Genomic DNA, 21,652 nt, shown 5'->3' on the forward strand with positions numbered 1-21,652 from the left:
GAGGTGTCCCATTGTTCCACAGCCCTTGCAAACGTATCCTTTGAATCGTCATGAATGGAAACGATGATCACCCCCGCAGTGCCAACAAGGCGTTAATGACCTTGCATTCATCACCCTTGATGGTGGACTCTGAGACATCTGCCGACATGTAGCTGCAGGTATGTGTGACCTGCCCTGTACGTTACGATTCGAAAACAACATCACTTTGTTCATAGTACTTGTAGCAGCACTTGTTTGCTGAGAGATTTGCTTGGTATTGTCACTGGTGACAATGAACGCCTGGGCTATCGCTATGGCCTTACTCAAGGTTGGGTTCTCTATAGACAAAAGCTTGCGAAGTATGGTTTCGTGGCCAATGCCAAGTATGAAAAAGTCTCTGAGCATGTGCTCCAAATGTCCTTCAAATTCGCAATGCCCTGCAAGGCGTCTCAGATCGGCGACATAACTCGCCACTTCCTGGTCTTCAGACCTTTTGTAGGTGTAGAACCGGTACCTCGCCATCAGAACGCTTTCCTTCGGGTTCAAATGCTCTCGGACCAGTGTGCACAAATCGTCATATGATTTCTCCGTGGGTTTCGCTGCAGTGAGCAGATTCTTCATGAGGCCATATGTTGGTGCCCCACAGACAGTGAGGAGGATCGCTGTATGTTTGGCAGCGCTCTCTTCCCCATCTAGCTCGTTGGCCACGAAGTATTGGTCGAGTCGCTCCACAAAAGTTTCCCAATCATCTCCCCCCAAAAATTTCTCCAGGATGCCCACTGTTCTCTACATCTTTGGGTTCGCTACCTGTATCTCGTTGCCAGTTGTTGTGTATGGAGAAAGAGTCAGACTGAACACTGTGAGCTCAAAGTAAAGTGTGATCTTAGTCTTTTATTGTAGGTCTCCAGAGTGCCTCTCCAATCTGTGAAGCCTTCTTAAATACCTGTGCTCCCAAGGGATTATGGGATCCCTTGGGATGCCGGGGAATGAGCCCGCTGGTGGCTGTACAGAGTAAATACAATTCCATATATATAACAGACAGAATCTATAAATAACTCAATCTTATCTTCTTCTGTACTTGGCTGCCCATATTGGACGAATTAATGGAAGGATTATTAAAATGCCCCAAGATAACAATGTTACCTTGTTCTATTGTTCACAAAGTTCCCTATCCTTATCTACCTGTTGCCCTGGGAGACTATAATACATGCCAAGGATCACAACTTGGGACATGAACTAGTATGTGATGTAAACAATTAATTAACTCAAGCACGTTTGTTTATTTTCTTCTGTTTTCATATAAGACGTTCATTTCCAGGTCTCTGTTTTACATTGTTCATTTCTGCTGGAGCTCAGCAGGTTAATGCTCAGCTGTGATAGCCAAGTAGGTGGTGGATAGTCACTTTCTAGGCTCACATTTGGGTGAGGTACTGCCACCTATGGAACCATACTCCAGTGTGATCAGCACCTTCCAAAGTGGAGGGAAGCAAACTGTGGCGGGGGGTGGTGAATAAAAAAACAAAACATTTCCTTTACATTGCACCAACCATAGCAGTTCTGAAAACATTTCAGAAGTGATATGGGCAGGTTACACTGTCCCTCGTATCACCATGTACTGGGAGGTTTGCATCAAAGTATGCACAAAGCACTACTTATCAGTGAGGCTGATGGCAAGATTGTTCCAGATTAACAAGAGTTACATAGGTTTATAGAGAAATTATAACATAGCAACAACAGAGCCAGTCCATGTTGGTAATTATCCTCCACACAATCAGTAGTCCTAATCTGATATGCCTGCTCTGTTCACACATCGCTTTGTACTCCTTTCCATCAATGAGTTATCTAACCTATTCTTAAATGTTGACATGGGGGCCGACTTTCGTCACTGTCCCGCACACAGCCGCCGAGGTCCCGCCGGAAATGGTCGTTTTCTGGGCGATTCCTCCGGATCCGCCCATCTGCCATCAAGGTTCTGCCTGGCGGGAACTTGGTGTGGAAATGTTCCACCCACATTACATCGTGCCGCCCACCCATGCCGGATGTCTGTAAACGGTCATTTTGATGCTTTTTCCTGGCCTCCCGTCGACCTGCCGCCCGCCAGAAAGACCGCTCTGGAAAAGCGGGTCTGAGCTGGGCAGCACTCGGGGGCCGACTTTCACAGATCGAGTGGGAGGGAGGGAGACAGAAGTGGAGTGCAATGGGGCAGCACGTGTACATCGGGAGGGTGGGTGGGAGGGAGAGAAAGAGGTGGAGTGCATTAGGGCAGCTCTGGCACATCGACTGGGAGGGACTGCTGATGGCCATCACACCACGGCAGCCAGTTGGATTCTGCACTATATCAGTGGGACTACTGGAAAGAAGTTAGGTCAATGTTGCATTACTTTATTGCCAATGGTGATGTTTAAATTGGATGTCATAAAACCGACTGAAATGGAGGCTTTTTGTTGCAGCTTGCTGAAAATACTTCATTGAGAAGGCGAATGGCGAAGGGAAAATTATTATGTGACTGAAAATTGTTCGGCATCTCACATTTTGTACATCTAAGCTGATTCATTAATTGTCTCGCACAATGCACTACAATGTAATTGATGACCAAGTCATCTCAGGGGTGTCACGCCTTTATGTTTGGCCTTGCAAAAAGAGGGTTGAAGTGCAAGCCCTAAGGTCTGTCCTGCAACTTGGTAAACTAGAGTAATTGAATGGCAGCCTTCCTGTATTGCTCACCCTTCATTGTCGTCTTGCGATGGCCTGATGACAGGACCCATTATACACTGCAGTCAGATTTAGATGGGAAGATATTCCTGATTAAGCAGATGACCTGAGGGACAGATGTGTGTTTCGTGCAACACACCACACATGACGTGGGTCAACAATGTGAGTGTATTTACAAGTATACAATGACAAATGTTACATAACATTATGACATATACATACATTTACACGAGGAAGCAGCACCCACCCCTCTACCCAGCACCACCACCTCTCTCCCCCCGCACCTTGCAATGATGCCCGAGTTCCTCTTCCTCCCCACGCCTGCATGACGGAGTGGCCCTCCCCTGCCCCTCACTGCCTCTGGTTGAGGAGGTTGTGCAGGAGAGCAGCGAGATATGTGCAGACGTGTGCGTATCGTTGAGACCAAAGGCGTTGGGCTCTCCTGCTCCTCCGCATCTGTCTGCCTTGACGGTGTGGGGTCGGGGGCTTGCACCACGCATGCAGACGCCGTCTCCTGCCTTATGACCTCAACGCTTTCTGTTGTGCACTCCAACACTGTGAGGAGGTATTCCATCTGTTGATCATGCTGCTGGATGAATGTGGCGATGCTGCCAGCTATCCCAGCCATGGTCTGCAGCATCTCGCGACCTACCACCACGCCGGTGGTTGATAGCTGCACCATCTGGTTCATTAGAGTGAAGAGTGAGCCGTGCTGCATCCACAGGTGGTTGCTCGCTGCTGCTGGGTGGTGGCGCCTTGCTTCCCTTTGAGCCATGGCCTCTGCGCTTGCTTAAGCTTGCTTCAGTTGAGTCTGGTGGAAACCCCAGGAAATCTGAGCCTGACGCCGAGGTTCTGCGAACACTTAGCTGACATGGCAGGAGGCTGATGTCAGGCGCTTCCGGCTCCCTCTGGTGAAGGGGAACAAATATGGGTGCTTCTCCCTCCTCTCTCTCCTGTTCTGCCTGGCCCTGGGTGGCAGAGGTGGGAGCAGTGGACATGGATGAAGTTGGCTGGGGGTTCAGGAAGGATCCAGTGTCCTCCAGTATGGAGTACATCGGGGCGGGAGATGCTGGGTGTGACAGTTTCTGTGAAGGCCAGAGGTCGATGGTCTCTCCAGATCCGTGGTGTCCGAGTCAGCATCTGCAAGTAGAGGACAAAATTTCAGTCTGTTGGGGGGGCGGCGGTGGAGGGTGGTGGTGAAAGTGAGATGTGAGCCATTCCATCTCACATTATGCCAGCAAGGAGTTACATCTCTCCATGTACACACCAATAATGGGCAAAAAAATGTGCATTCAACCGTGAGTGCATTAACATTGCATGTACTTTCATGCCATGAGCATCACTGACACCAGAGATGTGTGTAGCCTTACCCTGCGGTAGCACCGGATCTGCATAAACGTTTGTGATTGGAATGCGGCGATGACCCACCAATGCCAACGCATGCTCCTCCAGCCTGGTGAATTGGACCACATCTTCTGGGCGCCCTCCAGTCGCACTCGGGCTTGCTTGTTTGGCTGCTTGTTTTCTCTGCACAAAGAAGTGTTGCAACCTTTACCCCTTTTGCTCATGCCCCCCATACACACTCCCTCACACACACACACATCTGGTGCACAATTTTTTTGGCCTTGGACAAGAGGGGGAGAATAAATCTATGCTCACTTTAGCTGCCGCCACTAAATTGTTCCAACGTTTGCGACATTGGTCCCCATCCCACTCCACATTGCCTATTGCACTGACTATCTGACCTATGTCCATCAAAAGATGCTGATATTGGGCTGTTGGAGGCTTGCCACACCCATCCCAGGTGAGTTCGCGGTACCTGCGTTCCCCCTTTGTCATTAGCTCCTCCAACTCCTGCTTATTGAACCACAGACCTCTGGGTTTGGTTTTGCCAGTCTTCATTAACGATTTCTGCCCACTCATCCTCCATGATGAGAGGAATTGCTGCTCAAGAGTCTGGGTGTAAATTTGTCACACTGCCCCCTCTGCAACTCAGACTGCCCCCTCTCCAATGCCACCTCTGCTCTCTAACCTCCAACTCTCTCTCCTCTCTTCTCTCCTCTCTCTCCTCCCTCCCTCCTCTCTCCTCTCTCTCTCTCCTCCCTCTCTCCTCTCCCTCCTCTCTTCTCTGTCTCCTCTCTCCTTTCTCCTCCCTCTCTTCTCTCTCCTCTCTCCTCTCTCCTCTCCCTCCTCTCTCCTCTCCCCTCTCTCTTCTCCCTCTCTGCTCTCCTCTCTTTCCTCTCTCTCCTCCCTCCTCTCTCCTCTCCCTCCTCTCTCCTCTCTCTCCCTCCTCTCTCCTCTCTCCTCTCCCCTCGCAGGTGCAATTAAGTGCTCCCCTTTTATGACCATGAGCACTTCCTCAATGAGCCTGCAAGGGCAACAAAAGAACAACAGGTCCCATCAACAAAACTACAAAAAAAGCCGAAATAATCGTGCATGCGCAGTTGAGGCCCTCCAAAAATACCCGCGTGGATAGGCCACAACCTGACACACTCTAATGACGTTTCCCGCCGAGTCCCGCTCCCGCCTACCTTCACCCGCTGACTGACGCCAACTGCTGCTCCCGCTGTCGCCCACACAACGACGACAAAATCGGCTCCTGACGGGACCCAGCGGCAGCGGGTGCCAAAAATGGACCACCAAAGTCAGCCCCCATGGTCTCCACCTGAAACTAAAGTTGACAAGGTGATAACAGAACTTGTATGGTTCAGAACTATCCAAAATGAACATAATGAACTGCCGCTTTGTACTAAAATAATAGGATTGATTTTAACTTGTGGTGGTGGCAGAAAATGGACAGTAATGGATCAGCCATCTATTATACACCTTGCTCAAATATTCCTTTCCATTGAAGTCAGCTAGGCAGGATGTATGATGGGCAGCCTATCCACCACCACCTGCTGTCCACTAGCACCAAAAGTTTAAGTCAGCCCTAACATTTCTTCAGAGATCGTTTCACATCTATTACATATGTCGGCAGTTGTTATGTCTTGGATAAAGAGTCAGGCTAGATACTGCAAGCACAAAGTAAATATGACCGTAGTCCTTTATTGTAGATCTCAGAGACCCTCTCCAGTCTGTGAGGCCTCCTTCTATACAGGTGCTCCCAAGGGATTGTGGGATCCCTTGGTACTCCGTGGATAAGCCCTCTGGTGGTTAGACATGGATTTATGAAAGGGAAATCATGCTTGACAAATCTTCTGGAATTTTTTGAGGATGTAACTAGTAGAGTGGACAAGGGGAGAACCAGTGAATATAGTGGACTTGGACTTTCAAAAGGCTTTTGACAAGGTTCCACACAAGAGAGTGATGTGCACAATTAAAGCACATGGTATTGGGGGTAATGTACTGACGTGGATAGAGAACTGGTTGGCAGACAGGGAGCAGAGAGTCGGGATAAACGGGTCCTTTTCAGAATGGCAGGCAGTGACTAGTGGGGTGCCGCTGGGCTCAGTGCTGGGACCCCAGCTATTTACAATATACATCAATGATTTTGATGAAGGAATTGAGTGTAATATCTCCAAGTTTGCAGATGACACTAAACTAGGTGATGGTGTGAGCTGTGAGGATGACGCGAAGAGGCTGCAGGGTGGCTTGGACAGGTTAGATGAATGGGCACATGCATGGCAGATGCGGTATAATGTGGATAAATGTGAGATTATCCACTTTGGGGGCAAAAACACGAAGGCAGAATATTATCTGAATGGCGGCAGATTAGGAAAAGGGGTGGTGCAACGAGACCTGGGTGTCATGGTACATCAGTCATTGCAAGTTGACATGCAGGTACAGCAGGCGGTGAAGAAGGCAAATGGTATGTTGGCCTTCATAGCTAGGGGATTTGAGTATAAGAGCAGGGAGGTCTTACTGCAGTTGTACAGGGCTTTGGTGAGGCCTCACCTGGAATATTGTGTTCAGTTTTGGTCCCCTAATCTGAGGAAGGACGTTCTTGCTATTGAGGGAGTGCAGCGAAGGTTCACCAGACTGATTCCCAGGATGGCTGGACTGACATATGAGGAGAGACTGGATCGACTGGGCCTGTATTCACTGGAGTTTAGAAGGATGAGAGGGGATCTCATTGAAACATATAAAAATTCTGACAGAACTGGACAGATTAGATGATGGAAGAATGTTCCCGATCTTGGGGAAATCCAGAACCAGGGGACATAGTCTAAGGATAAGGGGTAAGCCATTTAGGACTGAGATGAGGAGACACTTCTTCACTCAGAGAGTTGTTAACCTGTGGAATTCTCTACTACAGAGAGTTGTTGATGCCAGTTCATTGGATATATTCAAGAGGGAGTTAGATATGGCCCGTACGGTTAAAGGTATCAAGGGGTATGGAGAGAAAGCAGGAAAGGGGTACTGAGGGAGTAATCAGCCATGATCTTATTGAATGGTGGTGCATGCTCGAAGGGCCGAATGGCCTACTCCTGCACCTATTTTCTATGTTTCTATGTTTCTAATTAAAGGTTTACATACAAAACAACACGCCCCCCCACAAAGTCAATAGTGCAACTATTTACAATGTGAGTCGATCTGGGGCCTTCCTTTCCCTGGTTGATCGTCTCGGTGCAAGTGCTAGTATTGGTGAGTCATTTGTTGGGCCTTCACTGGGCTGCTGCGCAGCTGGCTTTGCTGGACTCCTGGGGGTGGTGAGTCTTGCTGGGCTGCTGCGGGTGATGGGTTCTGCTTCGTGGTCAACCGCTGGGTTGGTTGCCACTTGTTTGTGTGTTGGAGGGTCGAAAAAGCTAGAGTCTATTGTGGGTTGTTCTGGATAGTACCGGAACGAATAAGAAAACATTTGATGAGCTCTCGACTAGTATTTGGAATTGGTTTATGTTATGTATGTAAACCTGTAATTACCATGTCTAACCACCAGAGTGCTTAGGGAGTACCAAGGGATCCCACAATCCCTTGGGAGGACCTGTAAATAAGGAGGCCTTACAGGCTGGAGAGGCACTCTAAGATCTGTAATAAAGGACTACGGTCACACTTACTTTGAGCTTGCAGTATCTAGTCTGACTCCTTATCCAAGACATAACAACTGCCGACGAGATACAGATGACGAACCCGAACGCAACAATGCAGAGAACTGTGGGCATCCTGGAGAAATTTTCGGAGCGAGATGATTAGGAAACATTCATGGAGCGGCTTGACCAATACTTCGTGGCCAACGAGCTGGAAGGAGAAGGGGATGCTGCCAAACGAAGGGCGATCCTCCTCACCGTTTGCGGGGCACCAACGTATGGCATCATGAAAAACCTGCTCGCTCCAGCAAAACCCACAGACAAGTCGTACGATGAGTTATGCACACTGGTCCGGGAGCATCTAAACCCAAAAGAAAGTGTTCTGATGGCGAGGTATCGGTTCTACACGTACAAGAGGTGTGAAGGCCAGGAAGTGGCGAGCTACGTCGCCGGGCTAAGGCACCTTGCAGGACATTGCGAATTTGAAGGACACTTGGAGCCTATGCTCAGGGACTTCTTTGTACTTGGCATTGGCCATGAAGTAATACTTCGCAAACTTTCGACTGTAGAGACCCTTTATGAGTAAAGCCATAGTGATAGCCCAGGCGTTTATCTCTACCAGTGACAATACCAAACAAATTTCCCAGCACACTAGTGCTGCTGCAATACTATGAACAAAGTAACATTGTTTTCGAATCGAAATGTACATGGCAGGACTTACACGCCTGTAGCTACACGTCCACAGATGACTCGGAGTCCGCCATCAAGTATGGTGAATACAAAGCAATTAACACCTTGTTGGCGCTGCGGGGGTGATCATCGATTCCATTCATGCCGCTTCAAAGGATACGTTTGCAAGGGCTGTGGAACAATGGGACACCTCCAACGTATGTACAGGTGAGCAGCAAACGCTGCTAATCCTGCAAACCACCATGTTGCAGAGGAGGACAGATCCACGGTGGATCATGATGAAACAGAGCCGCAGACCGAGGAGGCAGAGGTATATGGGATGCACACATTTTACCACAGAGTGTCCCCCGGTAATGCTGAAGGTTGAATTAAATGGACTCCTGGTGTCCATGGAGCTGATCATGGGCGCAAGCCAGTGCATAATGAGTAAAAAGACTTTTGAAAAGTTGTGGTACAGTCAAGGCCAGTCCTGACTCCCAATCGTACCAAACTTAGAACGTACACAAAGGAACTGATTCCTGTAATTGGCAGTGCTACCGTAAAGGTCTCCTACAATGGAGCAGTGCACGATTTACCACTCTGGGTGGTACCGGGCGATGGCCCCAAGCTGTTTGGCTAGAGCTGGCTGGGAAAGATACACTGGAACTGGGATGACGTCCAAGCGCTTTCGTCTGTCAATGACACCTCATGTGCCCAGGTCCTAAGCAATTCCCCTCGCTGTTCGAACCAGGCATCGGGAAGTTCCGAGGAGCAAAAGTGCAGATCCATTTGATTCTAGGGGCGCGACCCATCCATCACAAGGCGAGAGCAGTACCTTACATGATGAGAGAGAGGGTGGAGATTGAGCTGGACAGGCAGCAACGAGAGGACATCATTTCACCGATCGAATTCAATGATTGGGCCAGTCTGATTGTTCCAGTCTTCAATGGAAATGGCACCGTCAGAACCTGTGGTGATTACAAAGTAACTATCAATCGTTTCTCACTGCATGATCAATACCCACTACCAAAGGTAGATGACCTATTTGCAACACTGGCGGGAGGGAAAACTTTCACGAAGCTGGACTTGACCTCGGCTTACACGTCGCAGGAACTGGAGGAATCTTCGAAAGGCCTTACCTGCATCAACACGCACAAAGGTCTTTTCGTTTACAACAGATGCCCATTTGGGATTCGATCGGCCGCGGTGATATTCCAGAGCAACATGGAAAGCTTGCTGAAGTCCGTCCCACGCACGGTGGTCTTCCAGGACGACATCTTGGTTCCAGGTCAGGACACCGTCAAGCACCTGCAGAACCTGGAGGAGGTTCTTAGTCGGCTTAATCGTGTGGGGCTCAGGCTAAAACGCTTGAAGTGCGTTTTCCTGGCACCTGAAGTGGAGTTCCTGGGGGAGAAGAATTGCGGCGGAAGGCATCAGGCCCACCGATTCGAAGACGGAGGCAATCAAAAACGCACCAAGACCACAGAATGTGACGGAACTGCGGTCGTTTCTAGGACTCCTGAACTATTTTGGTAACTTCTTACCGGGTTTTAGCGCATTGTTAGAACCCCTGCACTCTTTACTGCGTAAGGGAGATGAATGGGTATGGGGTAAAAGCCAAGAAAATGCCTTTGAGAAAGCTAGGAAGCTGTTATGTTCAAACAAATTGCTTGTGTTGTACGATCCATATAAGCGTTTGGTACTAGCATGTGATGCGTCGTCGTATGGGGTCGGGTGTGTATTACAACAAGCTAATGAATTTGGGAAATTGCAACCGGTTGCTTATGCATCCAGAAGTCTGTCTAAGGCCGAGAGGGCCTACAGTATGATCGAAAAAGAAGCGTTCGCGTGTGTTTACGTGGTAAAGAAAATGCATCAATATCTGTTTGGACTCAAATTTGAATTGGAAACCGACTATAAGCCGCTTATATCCCTCTTTTCTGAAAATAAGGGGATAAATACGAATGCATCGGCCCACATCAAGAGATGGACACTCACGTTGTCCGCATACAACTACGCCATCCGCCACAGGAAACTGCCGATGCTCTCAGTTGGCTACCATTGCCCACCACCGGGGTGGAGATGGCACAGCCTGCAGATTTAGTTATGGTAATGGAAGGATTCAAGAGTGAGCAATCACCTGTTACCGCCCGACAGATTAGAACCTGGACGAGCCTGGACCCCTTACTGTCCTTAGTAAAAAACTGTGTGCTCCACGGGAGTTGGTCTAGTGTCCCGTTAGAGATGCAGGAAGAAATAAAGCCATACCAGCGGCGCAAAGATGAAATGTCTATACAGGCAGACTTCCTCCTATGGGGTAATCAGGTGGTTGTGCCAAGAAAGGGCAGGGACACTTTCATTAGTGATCTCCACGGTACCCACCCACGCATTGTAATGATGAAAGCGATAGCCAGATCCCACGTGTGGTGGCCCGGTATCGATGCAGACTTAGAGTCCTGTGTGCACAAATGTAATACATGTTCCCAGTTAAGCAATGCACCCAGGGAGGCGCCACTAAGTTTATGGTCTTGGCGCTCCAAACCATTGTCTTGGGTTCATGTCGACTATGCCGGCCCATTCTTGGGAAAAATATTTTTAGTGGTTGTAGATTCGTACTCCAAGTGGATTGAATGTGTGATAATGTCGGCAAGCACGTCCGCTGCCACCATTGAAAGCCTACAGGCCATGTTTGCCACGCACGGCCTGCCTGATGTCCTTGTAAGTGACAATGGGCCAGTGCCGAATTCAAGGAATTCATGACCCGCAATGGGGTCAAACATGTCATGTCTGCCCTGTTTAAGCCAGTGTCCAATGGTCAGGCAGAACGAGCAGTTCAAATAATCAAGCAGAAACTGAAGACTCACTGCAGACTCGCTTATCCCGAATCCTGCTTAGTTACCGCACAAGACCCCACTTGCTCACTGGGGTCCCACCCACTGAACTGCTCATGAAAAGGGCACTTAAGACAAGGCTCTCGTCAGTGCAGCCTGATCGACACAAACAGGTAGAGAGCAGGCGCGTCAACAGAATACATATCATGATCGCGCAAATGTGGAACACGAAATTGAAGTAAATGATCCTGTATTTCTGTTGAACTATGGACAAAGTCCCAAGTGGATTGCTGCCATGATTTTGGCTAAAGAGGGGAATAGGGTGTTTGTGGTCAAACTCGCAAATGGACTCACCTGTAGAAAATGCTTGGAACAAACCAAACTCAGATTTACGGACTATCCAGAACAGCCCACAATAGACTCTACCTTCTTCGACCCTCCAACACACAAACACAAGTGGCAACCGACCCAGTGGTTGACCACGAAGCAGAACCTATCACCCGCAGCAGTCCAGCAAGATTCACCACTCCCAGCAGTCCAGCAAGGCCAGCTGCGCAGCAGCCCAGCGAAGGCCCAACAAGTGACTCACCAACACCAGCATTTGCACCGAGACAATCAACCAGGGAAAGGAAGGCCCCAGTTCGACTCACATTGTAAATAGTAACACTATTGACTTTTGGGGGGAGTGCTGTTATGTATGTAGACCTGTAATTCCCATGTCTAACCACCAGAGGGCTGATCCCCTGGAGTCCCAAGGGATCCCACAATCCCTTGAGAGCATCTGTATATAAGGAAGCCTCACAAGCTGGAGAGGCACTCTGAGATCTGTATTAAATGACACTTTGAGCTTTCAGTATCTAGTCTGACTCCTTATCCAAAACATAACAGTCAGTGTTCTCGATCAGTCCACCATCGCCAGCATCAAAGCACTGACCACATTTGACCAGCTCCGTTGGGCGGATCAGATTTCCGCATGCCCAACACAGGACACCCAAAGCAAGCGCTCTACTCAGAACTCCTACACGGCAAGCAAGCCCCAGGTGAGCAGAGGAAACATTTCAAGGACACCTTCAAAGCCTCCTTGATAAAGTGCAACATCCCCACCGACACCTGGGAGTCCCTGGCCAAAGACTGCCTTAAGTGGAAGAAGAGCATCGGGGAGGGTGATGAGCATCTCGAGTCTTGTCGTGGAGAGCATGCAGAAAACATACGCAGGCAGCAGAAGGAGCGTGCGGCAAACCAGACTCTCCACCGACCCTTTCCTTCAACGACTGTTTGTCCCACCTGTGACAGAGACTGTAATTCCTGTATTGGACTGTACAGTTACCTGAGAACTCACTTTGAGTGGAAGCAAGTCTTGCTCAATTTCGAGGGACTTCCTATGATGATGAATTAGCCGGATTGAAAATGTCCTGCTTTTTGTGGACAGGACATACCTGAGCAGTTTTAGAAACATAGAAACATAAAAAATAGGTGCAGGAGTAGGCCATTCGGCCCTTCTAGCCTGCACCGCCATTCAATGAGTTCATGGCTGAACATGCAACTTCAGTACCCCATTCCTACTTTCTCGCCATACCCTTTAATCCCCTAGTAGTAAGGACTACATCTAACTCATTTTTGAATATATTTAGTGAATTGGCCTCAACAACTTTCTGTGGTAGAGAATTCCACAGGGTTAACAACTCTCTGAGTGAAGAAGTTTCTCCTCATCTCAGTCCTAAATGGCTTACCCCTTATCCTTAGACTATATCCCCTGGTTCTGGACCTCCCCAACATCAGGAACATTGTTACCAGTTTGGTTAGCCCAATCTATATGTAGATTAAAATCTCCCATGATAACTGCTGTACCTTTATTGCACGCATCCCTAATTTCTTGTTTGATGCTGTCCCCAACCTCACTACTACTGTTTGGTGGTCTGTACACAACTCCCACTAGCGTGTTCTACCCTTTGGTATTCCATAGCTCCACCCATAGAGATTCCACATCATCCAAGCTAATGTCCTTCCTTACTATTGCGTTAATTTCCTCTTTAACCAGCAACATCACCCCACCTCCTTTTCGTTTCTGTCTATCCTTCCTGAATGTTGAATACCCCTGGATGTTGAGTTCCCAGCCTTGATCACCCTGGAACCATGTCTCCGTGATGCCAATTATATCATATTCGTTACTTGCTGCCTGCGCAGTTAATTCGTCCACCTTATTACGAATACTCCTCGCATTGAGGCACAGAGCCTTCAGGCTTGTCTTTTTAACACACTTTGCCCCTTTAGAATTTTGCTGTAATGTGGCCCTTTTTGCTTTTTGCCTTGAGTTTCTCTGCCCTCCACTTTTATTTTTCTTCTTTTTATCTTTTGCTTTTGACCCATTCTACTTCCCTCTGTCTCCCAGCATAGGTTCCCATCCCCTTGCCATATTAGTTTAACCCCTCCCCAATAGCACTCGAAAACACTCCCCCTAGGACATCGGTTCCGGTCCTGCCCAGGTGCAGACCATCCAGTTTGTACTGGTCCCACCTCCCTCAGAACTGGTTCCAATGTCCAAGGAATTTGAATCCCTCCCTTCTGCACCATTCCTCAAGCCACATATTCATCTGAGCTATCCTGCTATTCCTACTCTGACTAGCACGTTGCAGTGGTAGCAATCCTGAGATTACTACATTTGAGGTCCACTTTTTAATTTAGCTCCTAGCTCCCTAAATTCATCTTGTAGGACTTCATCCTGTTTTTTACCTATATCGTTGGTACCTATATGCACCACGACAATTGGCTGTTCACCCTTCCCCTTCAAAATGTCCTGCAGCCGCTCTGAGACATCCTTGACCCTTGCACCAGGGAGGCAACATACCATCCTGGAGTCTTGATTGTGGCTGCAGAAACGCCTATCTATTCCCCTTACAATAAAATCCTTACCGCTATAGCTCTCCCACTCTTTTTCCTGCCCTCCTGTGAAGCAGAGTCACCCACGGCTTGGCTGCTGCTGCTCTTCCCTGATGAGTCATCCCCCTCAACAGTACCCAAAGCGGTGTATCTGTTTTGCAGTGGGATGACCGCAGGCGACACCTGCACTACCTTCCTTCCACTGCTCTTCCTGTTGGTCACCCATCCCCTATCTGGCTGTGTACCTTTACCTGCAGTGTGGCCAACTCACTAAACATGCTATTCACGACATCCTCAGCATCGCGGATGCTCCAGAGTAAATCCACCCGTAACTCCAGTGCCGCAATGCGGTCTGTCAGGAACTGCAGCCGGATACACTTCCTGCACATATAGTCGTCAGGGACAGTGGGAGCGTCCCTGACTTCCCACATAGCACAGGAGGAGCATGACACATGTCCGAGCTCTCCTGCCATGACTTAACCCCTAGATTAACTTAATTTGGCAACAACAATGTTAAAGATTACTTACTGATAAAGGAAAAGAAAAAGAAGAAAAACTACTCACCAATCACTTACCCCCTTGGCTGTGACGTCATCCTTCGATTTCTTTCTACTTCTTTTTTGCTTTCTCACCCTGCTGTTGCTGCACAAGCTGGCCTCTCCGACATCCCGCTCCACCTCCCTACTCGACGATGAACTCCCGCCGACTGATGGGCCCTTTGTAGGCCTCTCCTACGTCCCGCACCGCCTCCCGACTCGCCGACAAACTCCCATGTAGTCCTTTGCTCCAGCTTCCCCGGGTTGGTACCCCATGTTTAGGTATGCCTGGTGCTGCTCCTGGCATGCTCTTCTACACTCTTCATGGAACCAGGAATGTGTGACTCCTTTTTTTTGATGTTCAAAAAAGAAATGAAGAATAACATTCTCTTCTTCTTCCCCAACTCCTTTATCAGTAATGCAGGAATTACATGCAGCATAACTGGGAAAGATGAGGTTATACAGAAATCTATATTTATATGGTGCTGAGCATTATTAGTAAATTTCTTTTACATCTTCAGGATCATATATATCTTCGCCAAGCAGCAACAGTAATAACATCAGGTTGGTGGCAATGCATTCACACTTTTCATGAAGATACACTAAATATCGCAACATAAGGGCTGCGTTTGTTGACTGTCCAATGATCCAATATGGCAATTTTGTTTTCTTTTGTTCTTTTTTAGAATGTTTCCCTAATCAGAGGTCCCTTTAAGCACAGGTTGAGGTTTGGCCATTGTCGCTGATACTTCAGCTTTGGAGTGGTTGGCACTGGTGGCTGGACGCTAGTGGTGAAGCACACTGGAAGTCTATAAATATAAATAAATATTGATATATTCCTCAGGAAATGCGCAATATCATGTTTAGTGGCTCGGTGGATTGTAGCTGTAGGCACAGAAAAGCCAAGACGATCAGAAATCTGCCAATCAGCATAGCACAATGGGAAAGCTTTTCTTAAAATTCTTGCTGCCTGCCATAGATGTTAATGCCTGATCCAGCATGAAAATAAAGATATATATAGGACTCAATTTTCCCCAAACCCATTTTCTGCCGTATTGCCAGAGTTACGTCAGGTTTTCTAGGCCAGAAATGTGCCAGAAATATTTTGCCAAAATTTCCCTGATGTATAATTCAAAATTGCCGCCTCGCAGTGTGTCCAGTCTCCTCGGGGGCTGGAGCCTTGATCTGTGCCAAAAAGATCGGATTGCCACAATAACTAGGGACACAATGTGAGGTGAGGCTGCAAAGTGAAACATACAGCCAGCTCCCAACACATTAAAACATAGTGCATCAACTTAAAAACACATTAAAACATATTGCATCAACTTAAAAACACATTGAAATATATTGCAGCAACTTACCTCCAATTATTAAAGCCAGTCCCGTTCCCCACCCTAGCCCAGGCCGAAGAGCTTGCCGGTCCGCTCTCCCACCCAGCCCTGGCCCTGAGTGCCCTCCTGGTGCGCTCTCTCACCCAACCCTGGCCCCGAGTGTCCTCCCGGTCCGCTACCCCGCCCCTAGCCCAGGCCGAAGGACTTGCCGGTCCACTATCCCGTCCCTACCCCAGGCCGAATCGCCTCCTCCCTCCCAGTCCTCACACCTCACTACAATCGAAAGGCTTCTCCCCCTGCACACACCCCCTTCCACCCCCTTCCAATCTCAACATCTCTCTCTTTCCCCCGCTCTCTCTCTTACCTTTCCTGCTGCTGCTGCTGTCCGGGCATCTGCTGCAATTACCTGTGCCGATTTCCTTACTTGCGCCAATTTCTTTAACTCTCCATAAGGTCTCCAAGTTTGCAGATGACACTAAGCTGGGTGACAGTGTGAGCTGCGAGGAAGATGCTAAGAGGGTGCAGGGGGACTTGGACAGGTTAGGTGAATGGGCAAATGCATGGCAGATGCAGTATAATGTGGATAAGTGTGAGGTTATCCACTTTGGTGGCAAAAACAGGAAGGCAGATTATTATCTGAATGGTGACAGATTAGTAAAAGGGAGGGTGTCATGGTACATCAGTCATTGAAAGTTGGCATGCAGGTACAGCAGGGAGTAAAGAAAGCTCATGGCATGCTGGTCTTCATAGCGAGGGGATTTGAGTATAGGAGCAGGGAGGTCTTACTGCAGTTGTACAGGGCCTTGGTGAGACCTCACCTTGAGTATTGTGTGCAGTTTTGGTCTCCTAATCTGAGGAAGGACATTCTTGCTATTGAGGGAGTGCAGCGAAGGTTCACCAGACTGATTCCCGGGATGGCAGGACTGACATATGAAGAAAGACTGGATCGACTAGGCTTATATTCACTGAAGTTTAGAAGAATGAGAGGGGATCTCATCGAAACATATAAAATTCGGATGGGATTGGACAGGTTAGATGCAGGAAGAATGTTCCCTATGTTGGGGAAGTCCAGAACCAGGGGACACAGTCTAAGGATAAGGGGTAAGCCATTTAGGACCGAGATGAGGAGAACAGTCTTCACTCAGAGAATTGGGAACCTGTGGAATTCTCTACCACAGAAAGTTGTTGAGGCCAGTTCGTTAGATATATTCAAAAGGGAGTTAGATGTGGCCCTTTCGGCTGAAGGGATCAAAGGGTATGGAGAGAAAGCAGGAATGGGGTACTTAAGTTGCATGATCAGCCATGATCATATTGAATGGTGGTGCAGACTCGAAGGGCCGAATGGCCTACTCCTGCACCTATTTTCTATGTTTCTATGGCCCCAAGTTTCCACATGATTTGCTCCTGATTTTTAGGAGCAACTGGTGTAGAACGGAGTATCTTAGAAATCGGAATTCTCGTCATTTAGTTTGCTCCAGTTCTAGTCAGTTAGAACAGTTTCACTTTGGAACAGAATTTTTTTTTCAAAAGGGGGCGGGCCTATTTTCAAAGTTTCGTCAGTGAAAACATACTCCAAACTAACTTAGAATGGAGTAAGTGAAGATTTTTGTACGCTCGAAAAAACCTTGTCTACACTTTAAAAAATCAGGCGTAGGTTACAAATCAGGCGTAGGGGATGGTGGAGGGGGGGGGGTTTAAAGGGAAGTTTACAAACATTAAACACTTCAGTTTTACAAATAAAGAGCCATCATCAATAATAAATGATAAATACATCACTAAATCAACCAATAAATCAATCAAAAAAAATTAATAAGAAATATTTTTTTTTAAATCAATAAATAAAACATTTTCTACTTACCGACTGCAGCACGGGAGCCCTCCAACAGCATGCTGGGATGCCCCCCCCCCCCCCCCAGTGTGTCTCTGTCAGTGTCTCTATCTCTCTGTCTGTCTGTGTGTGTCTCTCATTCTCTGTCTGTCAGTGTCTGTGTTTCTGACAGCGAGGGGAGGGGGAGGAGGGGGGGTAGAGAGAGAGAGGGGGGAGCAGAGGGAGGGAAGGCGGAGGGGGGGGGGAGGAGAAGGGGGGGGGAGGCTGAACGGGCCGGGCCCGAGACTTCGGGCAGGGCCCGTCCCCAGCACCAGATTTACAGGTAGGTGGCGTTGGGTCGGGTCGGGGGGGTGGTGGGAGGGAGGGAGGTCGGTTCGGTTCGGGTCGGGGGGAGGGAGGGAGGGAGAGGGAGGTCAGGTCGGGGAGAGGAAGGTCAAGTCGGATCCAGTCCGGCGGGCGGGGTCGGGGGGGAGCTGGAGTTGGGTCGGATACAGTCGGGGGGGGGGGGGGAGCGGGAGTTGGGTCGGGTCGAGTACGGGGGCGGGAGGGAACCGGGAGTCAGGTCGGGTCCGGTCTGGGGGGGGGAGGGGGGGAACGGGAGTCGGGGGGAGCGGGAGTCGGGTCCGGTCCAGAGGCAGGAAGCGGGAGTCGAGTCGGGTCGGGAGGAAGCAGGAGCTGGCCGTGGGAGGAGCCTTATTCATGCAGCCCCAGTCAGGCCATTGGGCTAGGGGCTGCGTGCTTCGGGCCCTCCCACACAGTTTTGGGCGCCTGGAGCTACTGCACTTGCATGTAGCGTGCATATGCAGAGGTCCCGGCACTGTTTTCAGCGCAGGGATCTGGCTCCGCCCCCTACAGCTCCTGCTGCGCTGCGCCGAGGGCCAGAGGACCTGCAGGGAGGTGGAGAATACGGAGGTTTTTTTTAGGCGCACTTTGTGGCGCGAAAAACGGGCGTCCAGGTCGGGACTGCGCCGTTCTAGGCGCGGCTCGAAACTTGGGCCCTATATTTCTATGTTTTTCTGCAGAGGCCACATACGCTGGCCTACGCAAAACTGGAGTAACTCTCAGCTGACCAATCTTGCCTAAATGGCCAGAATTGGCGTGGGTGGCAGGTTATGCCCCCTTTGGCTGAAAAAAAAACGTACCTAAAAAAATCGTAACTAACTGAGTGCAAACAACTAGCTGGTGCAAATTGAGTGGCGAAACTGTGGTTTTTACCTTCGGCCAAAAAAAGCAGCCTGCTCCAAAAAAACGGCGCAAATCATTGAGCCCATACTTTTATCAAAAAATAAATCTGATTAAAGGATTTCAAAATAAAATCAGTGAATTCTGATAGCAATTCAATGTCTAAAATATATGAAAATTATCTGATTTATTTGATAAACATTTCTCTCTAAGTACTGTTGTCTTATTTAGATTGACTTCTTTATTTTAGGTTACTGGTTTGTCTTTTCTGTCTCAGATTTGAACCTTCTCTTGTTGGTTACATATATGTTTCAGTAGAATTGCATTGAACCATTTTTTAATTTAAATGCTCATGCATGTTTCATTAAACAGTTGATTTCTGTGACAACTGAATTTAGACTGTTTTCCCTTTCCATTTATAGAGCCTGAAGGCATGCTACCTCCAGAGGTCAATGTGATCAATAGTACAGCTGTTCATGTCATCTGGACATCACCATCAAAACCAAATGGATTTGTCACCGAATATTCTATTTATGTGAATAAAAAGCAGCATAAGACTGGCATGAATTTACCTGGGTCTTTTGTATTGACAGACCTGCTTCCATTTATTGTATACGAGATACAGGTTAGGAGTCAAGTGTTCTTTTTATATTAAATCGTGTGCGTATTAGCTATCATGTCATTTTGTACTTTGCAGCTAAATTCATCTGTGCATAATGATGTTTTCCAGTCCTTTCATTTCATCATATTATAGCCAGTTATACCATGCGTTTTGCATTGATACAAAGCACTTTTAATTTTAGTTCAGTTTGCACTGTGTAGTGTAATTCTGGTGTAAAGTCACCAGAATCGAATTTGGATAGGTAAAATTAGACCAATGCAAGGGAGTACTTTCACACCAGTTTGACTCTGCACAGATGCAATATAAGTGCAATTGATATGAAGTGACATTTATCTAAAGGTGGTCCAATAAATTGCCTGGAAACTTTTAAAACTTTATTCTGAATGGGCCAGTATTTGAAGTCAGAGGCATGGTAAAGGCATTTGCTGCTTTCCCCGAAGAGCACTGCCCACAGAGATCTTGCAATCCCTGTGGTGAGAAGTTTGCCTTTTTCAATGCTCAATTGATTGCAGTGTTGTGTAGTGGGAATTCCCTCGTGCGATCTGCTATGATATCAGCAAGCAGCCAATCACATTGCAGAATTCTCACAGACAGGGAACCAGGAAATGAGAACCTGCTTTTATCCCAACTTTAAAAAAATGTTACAGAGAACAAAACCAATATTGCGGCTCTCACATATAAGGTAGAACCTGAAATATCATGAACAAACTTTTAAAAACATTTTTTTTCATAAAAATTTCTTAAAAATTGTGATTTTTATCATATCGGAGAAATTTGACACTTCGCAAAATTAAAATTAGATTTTCAGGGCCATAACATTTGTTTAGCAGTCAAGACACTGTTAAAACCCCAGTTACACCTAATCCAACAAGACTTAACATTTATAGCAGCAATAGTACCACGGAAAAACCCAAGTTTTCGTCAGATTCGCTGATTTCACTGATTACACTGATTGCACTATGGGATGGGGGCACAGTGCAGCCAGTGTTGGAGCAGTGATTAACTGACCACAACTTCGAGATTTCCGCGTTTATATATGCATGCTCTACATCCTGAAGTTGCTGTCAGTTTCAGAGAGGTAATAATGGGGAGCACTGTTCTTTCGCTATTATTATCCACTTTAAATTCAGGCCCATTATGTTTGTTGTAAGGTCAATGGGCCTATTGTGTGCGCGATGTTTTGTTTTCCTTGAATGGAAAGCAAAGTGGAGCCAGCAGGGTAAGCAGGACTTTCCCCTCTAATAAAGTACCAATTTCAAACTGCAGCACTCTAAGCATTTACCCCTCTCAGTAGTGTAACTAGGTTTTCATTTCTCAGTACTTATTTTGACCATTTTTTTTTTGTTATATTACTTTTGGAATTTTCTTATGTCTTTTTACAGAAGTGTATAAAACCAAAGTAAATAGTTTAAATTTACTCAGTTTACTGAACTGGCAGTGTTCAGTCCAAACACATGAATCACTAGTCTTTAATTCTGGTGCAAATAATGATTCCTGGCACAAGTGTTTTCTTTCTATTACTCTGAAAAACTCAAAACATCTAATCCAACATTATTACAATTAACATTACAAATACAAAATAACCAAATAACCAACCTTCACACGGTACCCTTTGTACATTGCTTGCCTTGGAATACATTCAAGGGAAGGACAGAATCTATCCTGCTCTGCATAATTCCACCTCCCATCAGCCAATCATGGAATAGCATTGGTGGCATCAGCAGAACTGTCTGCAGCCCAAGTGGCCCCAGCTTTCTGGCTGAAGTTGAAGGTGTTCTACTCAGAGGCAATGGGCAATCCCACAATGAATAATAGCAGAAAAAATCTACAAATCACTGAAGGATATAAAGCTCTGGTGATTATTATGAATGACTGCTATCTGTTGCGTACTATTTTATATTTTCCAGTCATTTTTTCTTGAAAAGGCAGTTTTTCATATTTAATCATGAATCCTCCATGACTCAAAGGAAGTAGAAAGAATAAGACATTATGAATTTCCTTGGTTATATATCAACTATAGGAATGTATAATTCACACATTTTCCGCTTGCTTCTGAAAGTGAGAATAATATGCATGCCTGTTAAGTTTGATTTAATGCAAAAAGCATTTAAATTTTAT

The 21,652-nt window shown here is 47.3% G+C and overlaps 1 protein-coding gene and 1 long non-coding RNA gene across 2 annotated transcripts in view; one reads left to right on the forward strand and one right to left on the reverse strand.

Moving 5' to 3' along the window:
- ush2a (Usher syndrome 2A (autosomal recessive, mild)) overlaps positions 1 to 21,652 on the forward strand; it is a 1,282,968-nt gene that overhangs the window by 1,189,469 nt on the left and 71,847 nt on the right. Inside the window, exon 46 of the mRNA XM_070889457.1 lies at positions 19,335 to 19,537. Coding sequence (XP_070745558.1) covers positions 19,335 to 19,537 — 203 coding nt within the window. The remainder of the gene's footprint in view (positions 1 to 19,334; positions 19,538 to 21,652) is intronic.
- On the reverse strand, positions 2,954 to 5,641 carry LOC139273096 (uncharacterized). The gene is made up of 3 exons (XR_011595013.1): positions 5,223 to 5,641; positions 4,062 to 4,218; positions 2,954 to 3,831 (listed from the first exon to the last, which is right to left on the reverse strand). It is a non-coding gene; the product is annotated as an uncharacterized lncRNA (long non-coding RNA).

Source organism: Pristiophorus japonicus, chromosome 9 (assembly GCF_044704955.1).
Source record: "Pristiophorus japonicus isolate sPriJap1 chromosome 9, sPriJap1.hap1, whole genome shotgun sequence".
Lineage (NCBI taxonomy): Eukaryota > Metazoa > Chordata > Chondrichthyes > Pristiophoridae > Pristiophorus > Pristiophorus japonicus.